This window comes from Parasteatoda tepidariorum, chromosome 1 (genome assembly GCF_982258835.1).
Source record: "Parasteatoda tepidariorum strain Cologne lab strain chromosome 1, Ptep-v5.0, whole genome shotgun sequence".
NCBI classification, from domain to species: Eukaryota; Metazoa; Arthropoda; class Arachnida; order Araneae; family Theridiidae; genus Parasteatoda; species Parasteatoda tepidariorum.
In genome coordinates, this window is record NC_141755.1 from 62,978,254 (window position 1) to 62,994,334 (window position 16,081).

The window sequence follows — 16,081 nt, forward strand, 5'->3', positions numbered from 1 at the left end:
GATCCGAAGACATGCTATCACAACTTTGATCCTCTGCGGAGGGGATGGCACCACCGCTTCGGTAGCCCGACGACCTGCGCGCGAAGTCGAGCACTTTACGGTAGCACAGTTTAACGAGGACCAATACCGCACACCCTCGGCCCCTACGCAGACTGATCCAAGTGTTCACCCACCCTCACACTGACCGTAGCCAGTGATGCTTGACTTCGGTGATCTGCTGAGAACCGTGTCTTAACGATCAGTCCACTGCGGGACATATTAACAGTGATCAAAATTATTTTGCACGCAGGAAATTTAAATAAGTGGTCAATTTTTTTTGCAATGAAGTCTACTGAAGTGAAGATTAATACTTAAAGGTCTGGTTTCTTAGGACAAGCGCCTTATCTGGGCGTCAGCGGAAAGTTGACGTAGAGCTGACGCCATAAAAATACTTTTTTGTTAGCTCAGCGTGAGCAGTCGGCCCAACGCAGACATTATCTCTCATTGCGCATGCGTTAATAACGTAAACAAATATTTATTTTGAATTTGTATTGATTTTGTTATTGTCGACCAGTGTTTTAGAGAACAAATAATGACTTTGTCCAAGAAAAAACACATTGCAGCTGAGCTAAATGAAGAGTGCTATGTTTAATGAAGAAGCTATGTTTAATGTCAAAATCAAAATCTTGACTGATTTCAATGCGCTGTTGGATGTTGTCCGCCATTGCTTCTGTGGTTAACGTCACGTTGTAATCCAACTGCAGTTGAGTTGGACGGCAATTGTAGTTCAAGATGAGCGTTCGATGACGTATACTATCAAACTCACAAATGGACCAATCAGAGGTTAACGCTGATTTCCAGCTGACGGCGTCCTGTCCTAAGAAACCAAGCCTTAAGGGTTATTCGTATTACATACACTGCAGGCACCGAAAATGGCTCTTAAGCTAGATGCGGTACATTTCTTAACTCAGGCACATGGATGTAACGTAATCAAGCACAGCAAAAACAGTTTCTAAGCATTTTCAATCAATCCATCATTCTTCTAGCCTCGTGTGAAGTGAAAAGATGATAAACAAAACGAAAAAGGTAAACAAATAAAATTGTACCCAAATTTCAATAAGTAAATTTGTATTTCATAGTTACATTAACTGTTACATACTGTAATTTGTACTTCATGTTGTAAATTATTTTACTAATTGTCAAATTTGATTATAGTTATTTGCTTTTAACTTCAGGAATGGAAAATATATCAGAAAAACGCACGCAGGATCAAACTTCGACTGCGAAGAAAGTAAAAACTGACACTAAAGATGATCATAATATTAATATAAACGATGACTACAAAGCTTCATCTTTTATACAATCCCTCTCTGAATATTTTGTAGAGAAAAAGTCTCACCAATTTGGTACGTTGTTTGTAATTTCGTCACACTTAAAAATATCAACAAAGTGTATATCCTTAATTGTTTTACATATTTTAAACTCATATAAACATTTTTTGATCGAATTTGTTTATTTAAGTATTTTTGTTTACGTTTAGTTATTTTTTTCACATATGTTTATTAAAACTTTGTTCATTTTTCTAGCAATAAATAATTTTTCAAATGTGTAGCACCTATACATAGGACCATATGTAATAGATGTCTCAAGGAAACTGATAAAAAGAAAAAAAATCATATCTCAGTACTTAACTCCATATGTCATCTACGTAACAAAACTTATTTAATGAAAAAAAAAACATGTAGAACATTAAAAAAAATATGTAGAATTAATGTAGCAGAAGGGTTATAAAAAAGTATTTTCTTCTAAAAAAAAGTTTTCTTTTATTTGTATTTTCTTAATGAACAGAAAATACATATATTTTTCTTTAAAATTGCCTTTTCCATAGGTATCGCAGGCTTCTAATTTTATCAAATATATTAAAAAATTTTATTTTGGTTGGTTATATCATAAATCTTCAAATATGGCAAAATATATCATACAATCATTCTCTATAGTTACCTTTCCTTGTCAATTCCTAGCTTTTTTTTTTTGTGCTAATGTATGCTGTATTCAATCCGAGTGATACTTTTTCCAATGGGAGCTAAAAATAAAGTATAGAATGTGTAAAATATAAAGATTCTTATTATAAAAAAATATATTCTCTAGAATGATAGTTTCTAATAAAGGCATGTAAACTTGTATAGAATAACTATTTATGTATTTCATAAAACATAAAATGAAGAAACTCTATTACTTACCGGGGCAATAAAATGCATAGTGTTTCCTATTAGATTTTGCACTTCGTCTAAAAAAAAAAAAAGAAACAGTAATGTGTGTTTAAATTTTTTTTTGGTTTTATAGGAAGAAGAAAAATTATTAATAAAATTAATTAAATATTAATTATCCATTTCAATTATGAATTCATTAGTTTTTTAATAATTTGAAGATATTTTAAAGTTTAAATTAAATATGTATTTTAAATTGGCCTTTGATATTTCATTTTGAAGACAAACATGTCCATGTGAGCTGAATTTCAGTAGTCATTTTTAAGCATATTATTAAAAATAAGGTGGAAAAATACACTAAATTTCGGACAACATAAATTATAAGTTTAACTTTTTGTAAAAATACTTTAAAGGGGAATATAATAAAATGAAACTTAAAAATTTTATTAAATATATCCTAAATAGCTTGATTTTACATTTATAGATAGATATAAGAAATGTTGTCATTTTTATTTACAAATATGCTGAAATTTTTTTTAGAAAATGGTGCCAAAATAGTCACTGATCCTTTTACTTGTTGCATATTGCCAAATTTCCTTCAACCTTTGAAGGAAGTTGATAAAATTAAAGATGATGTTGATGAAATTGATGTTGAATTAAAAATAAATGATTTATATCAATTTAAACAGGTAAATATAAGATTTTAGATTCAGATAAGATTATATGTTATTTTTTTAAATATGTATTTTTAATATTTTTTTTTTTTTCAAGTCTGAAGATTTAGCTGGGTGCTTATATGCAGGTGTTGAAGCATTGAGGTATAAAATATTCATTCTTTTATGAACATTTACAAATTGAGACTTAAAACTCAATCCATATAATCGAGTGAGACTTAAAATTACCTTTTTTTGATTTAGCTCATAAATAATTTTTTTTTCACCAGTATAATAAGTAAAAGGTATAAGTTAATAAAACTAAATTTTGCAAAACATGCACACAAAAAAAGGGGTAAACAGTACTTTTATAAATTATATTTCCTGAGAAACCCCGACCAGGCATGTATTCTTTACTCATGTGATATTTTTTATAAGCTCGGCCAAGTCAGAGAAGAAATACCATAAAGAACCACAAATACTGATGGCGTGTCCTATAAAATTTATTAAATATCACCAAGAGGTCATATGGGGGATAAACCACATAGGGAAAAAAACATTAGAAGGGAGGAAAAATCAATTATATTTGATAAGGTATAAGTGTTATGCATTTTGATATTTCTGACAACTTGCTATTGATATTTCTAATGATTGTACTTCTTTGTGAATTATAATGTTCTGTATCAATCATGCTTAACACTCCTTTTTTAATAATATTGAGTGCTTCTTTGATAGTAATACTTAATGCTTCTAATTTATAATTAAAATAATTGTTGATATTAATATAATTATGTCCATGTCTTTTTTTATAGACTATTAAGTACCCCCATGGCAGAATTTTATCGAGCTTTCTGTGTCATACCTCTCTAATACTAATTTCTTTCAGCAAGATATTTAAAAATAACAAATATATATGTTACTAATTTAAAGTAATAGAAATGTTAACTTCAAAAAAAAATTAAATAAAACATAAAAGTTGGATAAAAAAAAAACATTTTTTTAAAATTGAATATGTGGGTTTTTTTTAATTCTAATATTATGGGCGATATTCTCCCATTTTGTAGAAAGATAACACACTAATTATTTCCTTTTTTGCATTTTTAATTCATTATCACATTAAAAAATTTTAAAATCTGTAGCAGTAATTGCCGGGAAAAAAGACGACGAATTCTCGCGAATCGGATTCTCCAAAAAGGGGTTATTAAATGCGTGTTTTCATTTCGAGATTTAGTTGTGATAAATAATATCGGTTTTAAAGAGATATGTGGAAATTAGTAGTAATAACTGCATAAAAAATTAAAACAAATATTTCCACAGAAAAAAGAACCAAATTTTTTACTCCATTATTCTTTACTTTTCATTGTTCTCCAATGAGAATAGAAAAGACACAGGCAGTTTTTTCCCACTCTGATGAGCCGGAAAGGCATCTTTTGAATATGATTTTGAAGAAAAGATAAAATCTTTTGAAAATTTCAGCAGAAAAGAAAAGCAATTTTTTTTATTTCCCAAAGAAAAAATCCTTCTTTAAGAAATCGGTAACATTCTGTGACAATGTCGCCACGATTCTGCCACGGGGTTAAGTACATTTATGTGTTTTCATTAATATGCATTTGAATTTGGCATGTATCTTATTGATTAACATGACTCTGGACTAGCTAAAGATTTTGAGATTTAACAAGCACTGGAAGATTTAACAAGCACCCAAAGATGTATTTAGTTTTCATTTTAGTTATACAATAGTTCTTACAGATTATCATAGCTTATCAATTCCTCTATTTTTTTTAAAGGAAATTGTTCAATGGAAATTGTTTAGAATGGATGAAAGACGTTACAAAGATACCTTTGAGTGATAAAGTTGATATGTCTTGTTCTTGCTATACGTACACAGGTATTATATTATTTGTTGCTTTTAACATTACACATTGCTCTTTTTCTTCTTTTTAGATCTTAACTTTTTTAACTTAACTCTTTAACTTTTTTCTGGCTAATATCAGTATTTGTTTATCACTAAACATGTTTCGGTTTCTCATTTTCTATATTCTTTTATGGTTTTGATTTTCATAAGATTCTATATACTGCATCTGCATTTTTTTGGAAAATAGTAATGCGCAAACAGTTTACTCTGGCTTCTACATTAGAACTAAAATTTCATGTCAATCAGATGCTATCATGTTGATCAATTAATTTTTCCCTTTATTTAAGACCATTTGCTGTGTCATGATGATGAACTGGAAGGCAGAAGAATAGCTTATATTTATTATCTAGTACCTGAGTGGGAAGAAAAAGATGGTGGTACCCTAGACTTATTTAAATGTGGTAATTTTATTTTGATAATTTTTGTTGTATCTGCAAATGAATGTCTTCATATGACTCAAATACAAATAATAATATTAAATAAATATAAATGTTATAAAAATTGATGAAGAAAATACTTTAAGCATGGCTTAAAAATTGCATGTATCTGATAAGGATACGTTAATTATCCTACCAAGTATCTTCTTAATTTTGTTAAGTTAAAATTTTATGAATAGAAACTAGCTCTTTTTTTTTTTCTAATAGAATTACATTTGTAGTTAATATTGTAATATTTTTAAAAATAGGAATTTTTATTTGTATTAGATGTAATAGTTTATGTTACTTATTTCTATTGATTTAAAACAAGTTGTAGTTATTAATTTTTTTCATGTCAAAATTTTAATATCTCTTCTTTCTAGAAAATGGTCAGCCTACAGAAATCAAGACTTCTTTTGTTCCAGTATGGAATAATCTCGTCTTTTTCGAAGTTAGTCCTGAATCTTATCATCAGGTAAATTATTTCTATTTTTGTTAATTTTCATTTGAAATTTTTATTTGTAATTTTATTTGTTCATCTTGTTATTTATTGGCTGCATAACTTTTTTAAGAAGTAGGCTTTAACTTTTAAGGGCTGTGATGAATTTAATTTTTATTTCAATTTTTATTAACCCAATTCTTCAGCAGCGCTTAAGTCTAGGGCAAACCAATGCTTTCACAGTCTTCTTTTTCTTCAGGCCGTACAATTTACAGCAATATTTCTCTACTTGTTCACACCCAACACTCTCAAATCCATTTCCATGCTGTCGAACCACTTCATAGCTGGTCTGCATCTTCTTGTATCATCAATCTTTGTGAATGTCAATTTTTTGACTAGATCTAGATCTTCACCTTAAAAAAAGTATCTAAGCCATGTAGTCTTGTAAGATTTAATTCAATTATTCCTCATTTTAATAAGAAGAACATCAATATATCTTAAAAATTAAAAAACATCAAATAGCTAATTGTGTATGGTTACAAAATATGTGAACAGTACTTTTGAAATGAAAAAAAAAATTGCAGTTTCTCAAACTGCATTTTTTGCTTAATGTTTGCATTGTCTTTTTTAGTTAAGTTACATAAAGCTGTAGTTAATTTCAGCATTTTTCAACCACTTAGTTGACTGGCCTTCCTTTTTGTCATTTTCCCTTCATTCTAGCAAAGGTTAGCTTATTTGCTGGGGATGTATCATCATGTCTAAATGACCTAGCCATCAAATATCAGTTGCTTTTGCCATTTACATCAGGTTTCCTACATTTTTGTATACATTTTATTACTATTTAAGATTCTCTGTGCATCATTCTGTTTCGTTAGACCAAAATGTACCTTGGTGTTCTGCGTTTAAAAATTAACAAGTTCTTTTTAGCTTTCACTTCTGTTAAGTATGACAGTTCTTAAATAAGTCTTATATAGATTTAGTAGATTTTTATTCTGATCAGTTTTGATTTAGATTGTTTTCTGAGATCATAGAAATATCTATTAGCCTTGAATAGTCTGCTACTGTTATTATTGTTCTGTTATTATGTTACTATTATTATTATTGTTTGTTTTATATAAACCACTTACATCTTTAACCCCTTACTGATCGGTTTATTTCCAAGAAAACGGTCATAAAAGTGCCTATTTTTTTATCCCTGAAAATTTATTAGTGCTGACATCTAGTTTAAAATAAACTATCTACAATTACCTTAAAAATATCCTGGTACTGCCATCTGGTGTGTAAAATGAGAAATAAAATGTTTTCCGGGCAAAAGAAATTAATTAGTTTTATTCTTATTGGCACATTACTACTGAACACTCCAGCCCAAAAATATCACGGGAGAGAGAAATAGAGGGCGAAACCTCACCCCGTCATTTTCACGGGAGCAAGAAGTAAGGGGTTAATTTTTACCGACGAATCTTTTAAATATGCTTTAATCAAAGTAAATATTCTTTTATAAAACTCAAAAGAATTAAATATTTTGTCACTTAAAACAGTTCCTCTATATTTCAGAATATTAAAAAACTTAAAAATAAATATTGAAACTATTTAATAGAACTAATAATACACTTTTCTAATGAAAGTTATGTTCTTTTGTTTTTAATTATTTACCCAGTATGTGGTAAAAGAAACTGACCACCAAGCCACAGATTAAGCACTCTTATATTATTTCATTTAAAAATTAAATAGCTTTTCAAAATTCAATTGAGAGTTTGTTGAACAGTGGTTATATGAATGACTTTTTTTAGGTTTCTGAAGTTCTTTCTTACAAAACAAGGACATCCATCAGTGGTTGGTTTCATGGTCCTTCTATCAAACGTCCAGATCCTTACAAAGAAACAGTGCTTTTCAAAAAACCATCAACAGTTACTGTAAGTTTTAGAAAATTATGTGGATTCTTTAAAATGCATAATTAGTTTTTTATGTGCCTTATTTGTAAGTAAATGTTTATATTTGATTCTATAAATTAGTATTATTTTTCAAGCAGTTTCTTTCTTATGATTATTCCTATTAAACATCCAGATCCTCAATAAAGAGCCTTTTCAGATTTTTGGGAACACCATCATCTGTAATTGTAGGTTTTAGAAAGCAAATTTTTTTTAAAATTAATTATTAGTATATTTCTAATTGATATATTTTAATTAACTTTTTTTTATTTATTATTACTCTTTTTTAAAAAAAAATAAATCCATGTTAGTATCAGGGCAATGAACTATAATTGTGAGTGATTGATTAGTTTATTGCATTATTGCTAACCTTTATTAACTTTAGGTGAAATAAAATAATTTCACAACTGCCTACTGAGAGTCAGGGTATGCGTGGAAGTTAAGGCTTTACAATTTCAAAACCTGTGTCATGATTAAAAGGAATCACGCAAAAAACTCTTGAAAAATATAAATTTAAAAATATTATTTCCCTAAAATTTTATTACTCAGAAATTATTTTACTAATTTTGTTCAAACTTTGTATTTTGCCATTTCAAGTTATATAGTTTGAAATGATGTAAAATTTTGGATACCTTACAACTTAAAGATTTTTGGAATATCGTTATAAAAATAATATTAAATAATTATTAAAAATTATTTTTTAACATGCCTGAGCCTGTAATTTTGGTTCATCTATAATAGCCTAAAATAAGTTAAAATTAATTGCTAAGAGTAAAATTTTTCAAAAGAGAACAATCATGCTACAAACACAAGATTTAAATAGGTCAATCATTTTGGCCCAAAAAGAGTAATTTAATTATTAAAATTTTTAAAAATTTTTTATTTTTGACTTTGTAGGTTGATATTGAGAGTTGGATTAATCATGCTTATCTGGATCCTGAAACTCAAATAGAAATTCGTGACAGTTTTGAAGAGAGCTCAGAGATAGAACTAATGACATTTATTCAAGTAAATATTTATTTTTATAACAATCTAAAGAATTGTCTCATTTTTGTGAAATTTTGTACTTTTATCTCTTGACTTTCTAAATGATTGATACAATTATAGCTTTTTGTACGATAGGATTAGCTGCAGTCAAGTACTGCAATTTTAATTATATGCATGATTTATATACCCTTGTTGTTTATGAGTGGCTCTAAAGTCTTGCTTTTTGTTAGCCTGAAACAAAGGAAGTTTTTGCACTCTCTTCTTCTGTACTGAATATTTTACCCTCTTTCAATTATTTCAACATCAAGGATAAACCAAGTTTTGGTTCAAACTCACTTTTTTGAGCTCTTGAGCCTGCCAGAGCTCAATGACTTTAAATCCAAGCTTGATGTCAATAGGATTTTGTGAAAGAACCCGTTGAGCCCAAGATTTAATATACATTAGAAGTATAACCTCAATTTACCAAGGTTTCTGTTAACCAAACTGATAACAAAGTTCATTTTTTTCTTCTTCCAAAATGAGTCTGAAAAAGACCACACTTTTTAGTTTACTCTCCGGCTATGCTGTCTCTAAAAACACTCTACTTCCAAGAAATATAGAGGCAAATACTGCTTTGTTTCTTGTGGCCCTATGTGAATAAGTTTAAAATAGAAAAGTCCCATTATGCAATGAATATTTTGTACTGTATATTAATGTTTTTTTTTCTACGTTTTATTTTTTAGTGTTATGGATCCTATATTTTTATGTTGAATTTGTGGAGGTTATTATTGTACTTGTGTTTTGTAATTGTCTTCTTCGCGATGATTTGACCCAATTTCTTTTGCTTGCCTCCAAAGGAGTGTGACTTACTTATTGTAATTTATAAATGATAATCACTTATTCTCTTTTTTCTCTATGTAGCACATAGGATCTTTTTTTTCCTTGGTAGTTGACTGTAGTTTATAGGTGCATGACTGTTTTAATTAATTATAGAATTTAAACATGTTGTTTCCGAAGAACTTATATTACTATATATTATTTATCTTACTTTGAAAACATAACTTATTATGTTTCTGGACATTTACAGGAAGACAAATATGAAGAAATTTGTAAGGCTCTATCTTCTCAACAAATAGAATGGAAACATCAAGGCCCTTGCAACCGAAGGTAATTAATGTTTGATTTCTTAATGTTTTTCGTTAGAATTTTTTGCATATTTTCTATTAAAAATAATTTAAAATTAGTATTTAAATTTTGGTCAATACGCATATTGCTTCTGTTAAATAATTTTTAACCCAAAAGATGTTTTGACATGCTTTGCTATGTCAACAGGTTGGATTTTAATTTGTAATTTTTCATGATATCTTTTTCCTTTCTAAAATCATACTTTGTTGTTGAGTAAAAATATGCTTTAATTAAAAAATTGCAGTCTAAAAAAGCTGATTTTAAAAATCATTTTCAAGTTTATGCTTCTGTTGTCTAAGGTGCGAAAGATGATTTTGCACCCTAGGCAATACTAAAATGGCATCCTATACTCAATTTTGGAAAAAAAATCTGAATTTTAAAATAATAATAACTTTTTCTCCTAGAATTATCTTACTGGTATTATTGTAAGGCTGTAGAAAATTGCTTTTTATATTTTAAATTGCAATATTTTTACTAAAAAATTGCCAAATCTATATCAGCCCTAAATATTAATTTAAGAAACTGGTGAACAAGATAAATAACAATTGATGCATTAAAGGTCAAAATAAGTTAGTCATTAGTTTAATTGATGAGAAGATCACCTCAAGTGTTCTAAAATATTTTAATTAATGTTATCTCTTATGACACACAAGTATATAAGCATAAACATTAAAATGTATTTTTTCATGCTTTGGTTGCTGCAAGCCGTTTTATAGACTCTTCAAAATCAATTATTTTTACAGTTTCATTTTCGATAGAAATCATTGCCAAATAGTTTGGTTTCTCTTGTGTCTTTGTAGACCATAAATGGGTTTTTATAGCTTTTCAATTTACTAAAAGAACACTCACCCTTTTCTACAGATACTGGAATTGTTAACAAAATTCTCAAACTTACCTGCAAGTTAAGAGAAATGTTTCAAGTTGTTCTTTTGAATGAACTTTATGAGATCAATTGGCAATCTATTTTCTTCATATATGAATTGTCTAATCTGTTCAATTTCTTTACAGGGTTCTTCACTAATATCATCACTTTCTCCCTTTCCAAGGTTTAGATGTCCTGCAAAATTAAGCATTCTTTTAGAAGTTCTTTTCTATCTTGGAAAGCCTTTATATTTTGCTGCAGTAACTTCCACATTGTTATATAGTTTCTTACTGCAGTAAAGCAGTCATTAATGGAATTTACTGCTTTATCCAATGGGGAGAAAAATACTTCTTTTAGAAATAAAAAATTTGGAATTGTGTTCAAAGAAATATCATCTCCTTCATAATCAAATAGCTTCATTATTTTCTTAGATCATTTATCATTTTTGAGCTCAATTCAATTCCGAGTTCATAAAAAATCTCTCAATAATCTTGACTTTATATGGTTCAATTTTGCTATATTGCTTTAAAAAATCACAGCAATTTATAACTAAATCATGGGATGAAAAAATTAAACCTCAATTTCTCAAAAATTAAACCTAAATAACCTCAATTTCTCAAAAAATCTACTGAAGTTTGGATAAAAAACTTAAATTGAAGCTACCTTTTGAGCTGAAATAGGAGTATTTTCTACATTATGATATTATGATATATATCAACAAATTACATTATATTTTGCTTTACATTATCAAATTTGCATTACATTTGATACACGGATTCACATGCACTGCACGCAAAAAAAAAACAAAAAAACAATTAGAATAACTTTAGATCTAATTATCAATCTAGGACTCAATTTTAATAGTTTGAGGGAGTCACTTCAACTATGTTAATTACTTACCGCAAACGATATATTAAGCTACAAAAATTTACTTTTCCTGAATAAGCATATCTTTTTTTGGCAGATATCTGACCCTCTAAATATAGGACCCTAATCTGGGAAATATGTTTCTAATAGTTTGTCCAGGAGAGTGGTACAAAGTTTGGAAATTTTAATTTACTTTTCACATATTTTGTCATAGATCAAGAATTTAAGTGAATCGAAAAACTAATGCACGGAATTATAAAAGTTTGTTTATCCAAAGTTAATCTTTGCAAAAACAATTTTTATAATTATTTAATATCAGTCTAAACATTTTTGAATTGTAAGCTATACAAATTTTACATAATTTTCAAGAATGTAATTTTTTATGTCAAAATACAGAGTTTGAACAAAATGGTTTGAATATTTTCTGAGAAATCTTTTAAATGTACGACTTCTTTGAAGTTTGATTTCTCCATAACTTTTCATCTGATTTGGGCTAGAAAAAACACTTAAAAGATGCTTATGTATTATTTTAACATCTTATCATGCTGTTTCTTTTTTAATAAACTTATATTTAGTCATAATTTTTTTACTGTAAATATACAAAGACAAAAAAAGAAGAAACAAAATTTAAGTAATATTTATTTTGCTCTCTATTGGCAAAGACCCAAAAGCATTATAAAGTTTTTAAAATGTCATTTCAAATGTACTGATGTTTATTACACCTCAAGTACTTGTGTAATTTTGATAACTCAAGCGTAAAAGTGACAATTGTTTACAATAAATTTTAAAACTAGAAATCAATAAGAAAAAAATTCAACAATCTAATTATAGAATGTTTTATCGATTATTAAATTGATGTCTTTTAAAGAAAATAAATATTTAAATCTGTATATTTTTTTTTTAAATCTATTTATATCAAGCTGATTTAAGACATATTTTTGATTGAGATGTAATAGGAAATGATGTTAAATAAAAAATCTTCCAATATTTAAAATCTTAAAAATCTTCCAATATTTAAAAAAAAACTCAATTTAACAGCAATTTAATGATGAAAAAAATAGGAAGAAAAATCAAAGATTTGAAAAAGAAAGTTAAGAGCATAAGCAAAGTAGGCATACAGAGAAAAAAAAGTGAAGAGAAATTGAAACATTTTAAAGAGAACGTCTCTTCAACTAAGGTTATTTTCAAAGAGGGAAACCAGAGCTTGAAACATTGGGCCATGTTAAAGCACATATCGACCCTGGCAATCAAAAGTTAAAAATTTTGTGTGTTGTACAAATATTTAAAATCAATTTTAACATATTTCTGAACAAAAAAAGAAAGCTACATTATCTTATACATTAATGCTAACAGGCAATTGCTTTAAATACATTTTAGAACTATAATTCAACATTTTATTCTATATTTCATTTTGTTTTCAATTAGGAAATATGATGAAGTTTCAAATATTGAACAAAGTCCCATTCTCAAAGAGCTAGAAAATTTATTCTGTTCAGAGGACTTCTTGCTGTTGTTATCACATATAACTGGGTTACGTTTATGTCCCACTGAAGCAGAAGATCAGTTCGAGATGTCCGAGGTTTCATCTTCAGTAAGGAGGTGGAATCATGGCTGTTACACATTGCTCCATGATCAATCTTTTACAAAAACACCCACTTTAAACAGTACATTCTACATGAACTTTGAAAGTAAGAAAGAATATTTGTAAGATGGTATTTTTATTTAGTTCTTGTAATTTTATATATTTACTTTAAATAAATTTTCAGAGTGGGACTCTCTGCACGGAGGTTACACAAGCTATGTAGCAGAAGAAGAAAAAGATGAGGTAATAGTAGAATTTATATTTATGGAGTTTAGTTTATATTACGAGTGCAAAACTTGTAGGAAAAGAGCCAAATGCGGTTATGGTCAATGTGCAGTCCCTTACCTTTTAACCACAACATAACTAACATGAGAAATTTGATAACTTTTTTTTCTTCAAACTTTTGAAAAAACAGTTCTAAACTTTAAACCAGCAAAATGTACTATTCAAGATGTCAAAACTCTTATAGTTTTTAAAAGAAATATATTTTTGACCAAAATAAATGCATTTTAAGGATTTATTAAAAAACTTAAGAGTCTAAACCAGTCATTGTTGTCTAAACCAGAGGTTCCCAAAAAGCTTTCTGCTGAAACATAGGTTCCCTTGGAAGGATGACAGGAGTTCCAAGAGTTGGGATATTTTTAACCAGTAAAAATGAAAATAATAAAATTTATAACTAATCAGTAATCTGTAATTTATTTAATATTTTGTTTGTTTATATATAAATTTCTTTATGGAAAATGCAAATAAAAAAAAAGTTAGTAACACTTAAAAAAAAAAGCATTTAATAACAATTTGTTGAATAAATTAGGGAAGAAATTACCTTCATGATAAAATATGATGCTTTAAAAAAAATTTGTTGAATAAATTATGGAAAGAATTAGCTTCATAATAAATTATGAAGCTTTATAAAAATTTCATATATATTTCTCATTGAGCTTTTCAATTCAAAATAAAATAACTAAATTCAAGAATAAAGAATTGCATTTTTCTGATAACTACTATTTTTATTGTTTATAACAGTTATTTTTTACAAACTAGAATTCAGCTTATTTTATTAATCTTCAGCATATATACATCAACGAAAAATTCTTAATAAATATTTTATTCTACTCGTCAAATAATTAGTGGTCCTTTTTTTGCTTAATATATTTATAACAGCTAATGAACTTTTTTTTTTATAATGCCAGAGGCTCTGCCAAAATATGCTCGATCATTTAAACCTCTGAGCTAAACTATTGAACTGGATTTTGATAATATTTTCATTTTTCTCTCAATGACCTTTGATTATTAATCAGAATTCAAAATTTTTCTGTTAATTCTCACTCTTAAACATTAGCTAACAACATCTCTTTTTACTTTACTTTTACAAATTTCCTAAGAATACATATTGAACTTAGTTATTATAGGACTCCTTTTATTTATTTTATATCCTAGTTTTGAATAATACTTTGTTGTTGTTTCTAATTATTAGTGAAATTTTAAATCCTCTTTTTTTGTTTTCCAGCTTCTACGAGTTGATCCAAAATCTAACTCTTTGGCTCTTGTTTATATTACTGAAGGAACTGCTGGTTTTGTTAAATATATAAATAAGCAGTCTACTCTTGAATCTGATTCTTGTTTTTACGACTTATTCTGTTTGTACAAAGAGAGATAATGAAATAAATGTTTTTAATGTATCGCCAAAATTTCTATACAAATATGTCATCTTTTATCCTTTAAATTACAAATGTTTTAATAAAAACATCTTTTAAAGTATGTAATAGATGTTATGAATTAATTCATATTCTTTTTGCATTTCTCAAAGAATTCTAGTGCTTATAATAAGTTATGAATTTGTTTCATGTATGTGCTAGGTATGCTAGTAGTAAAAAATAATTAAATTAGCATCAGTTATGGCAATTTTTTTTTTCACAGTAGAAGACACCACTTCAGAAAAGATAGGTTTCTTCCCATCCAAGTGGAATAAATGAAAGAAATTCTTTTTTAAAAAAGAAGTATCAGCTATTTAAACAATTTTATCGCAGTTAACGACTGGATTATATAATAGTATTAATAAAATTGGACTAATAACAAAGCTATCTAATACATCGTTTTTAAATAATTGAAAAATAAACAATTTAAATTAAAAGTTATGAACTAATTAGGAAATTATGAATTAATGATAGTAATAATGATTTAATTAAGAAATTTAAATAACTGCAGATGTTTTATGCAAAGGAATGTAGTAAAACTTATTTTTATTGTTATAAAGAACTGTTAAAATATCATAACTTTTTTTTAACGAAAATTAAATTTCAAAATTTATTTATTTAATTTTAAATTATTTTCATAGTATTTTCATATTGGTATACAATATATTGGTTGTTTTTAGTTTCCTCCAGTCCATTCAGTTTCTTCTGGATATTTTTTTCCACTTTCTTCCAGCTTTCAGTATCAATTAATAAAATTTCAAAAAATAATAATAAATTAATTTTGTCTAAATATAGTTTGAGTAAACTTTTAAAATTTAGATTAAAGAACACATAAACTTTTCATTTCATATTAAGAAAAAAGGTATTATAAATAATGCTGTTGTTTATTAAAGTAAAATTAAAATATGTAATGAAAACTGTTATAAGATGTTAAGCCTTTTTTGTTAATAGAGGGCAGCATCAGTTAGTCTAAAAAATTTTTTCTCCATCTACTTGATTTCACTTCTACAGTAATATAGAAAACAAATTGAAAGAAAATTGCCGCTCTGATCCACAATGTGAAAAAAAAAGACATTGGTTCTTTCATTTTACTACAATCGGAAATTCTTAATTTCATTATCTCAGATCAAATACCATCTTAATTTTAAATGGGTTTTTTTTTTTTTTTAATTTGTATTTTTTTATATTATTGAGTGTAAATTGTAACTACCAAATCCCAAAAGAATACCAAATAAATACCAGAGATACCAAAAAAAAAATTTAAATATTAGGAACTATAATTTATTGTAAAATGGAAACAGTAATTATATGTTTAATCTTAACTCCAAATATATGATGGTAAATGAAGTTTAGTTAATATGATGACAGTTATATGCTTCAAATCGCTG

The 16,081-nt window shown here is 27.2% G+C and overlaps 1 protein-coding gene across 1 annotated transcript; it reads left to right on the forward strand.

Moving 5' to 3' along the window:
* The first annotated feature begins 1,044 nt into the window (after positions 1–1,044).
* Positions 1,045–14,757, forward strand: sud1 (Prolyl 3-hydroxylase sud1). Its single transcript, XM_016069572.4, has 13 exons — positions 1,045–1,099; positions 1,195–1,385; positions 2,727–2,875; positions 2,958–3,004; positions 4,627–4,727; positions 5,042–5,155; positions 5,554–5,645; positions 7,400–7,522; positions 8,435–8,545; positions 9,591–9,670; positions 12,843–13,105; positions 13,184–13,242; positions 14,507–14,757. The coding sequence occupies exons 2-13, from the start codon at positions 1,217–1,219 to the stop codon at positions 14,654–14,656; spliced, it is 1,458 nt and encodes a 485-aa protein (XP_015925058.1). The 5' UTR covers positions 1,045–1,099; positions 1,195–1,216; the 3' UTR covers positions 14,657–14,757.
* The last annotated feature ends 1,324 nt before the right edge of the window (positions 14,758–16,081 follow it).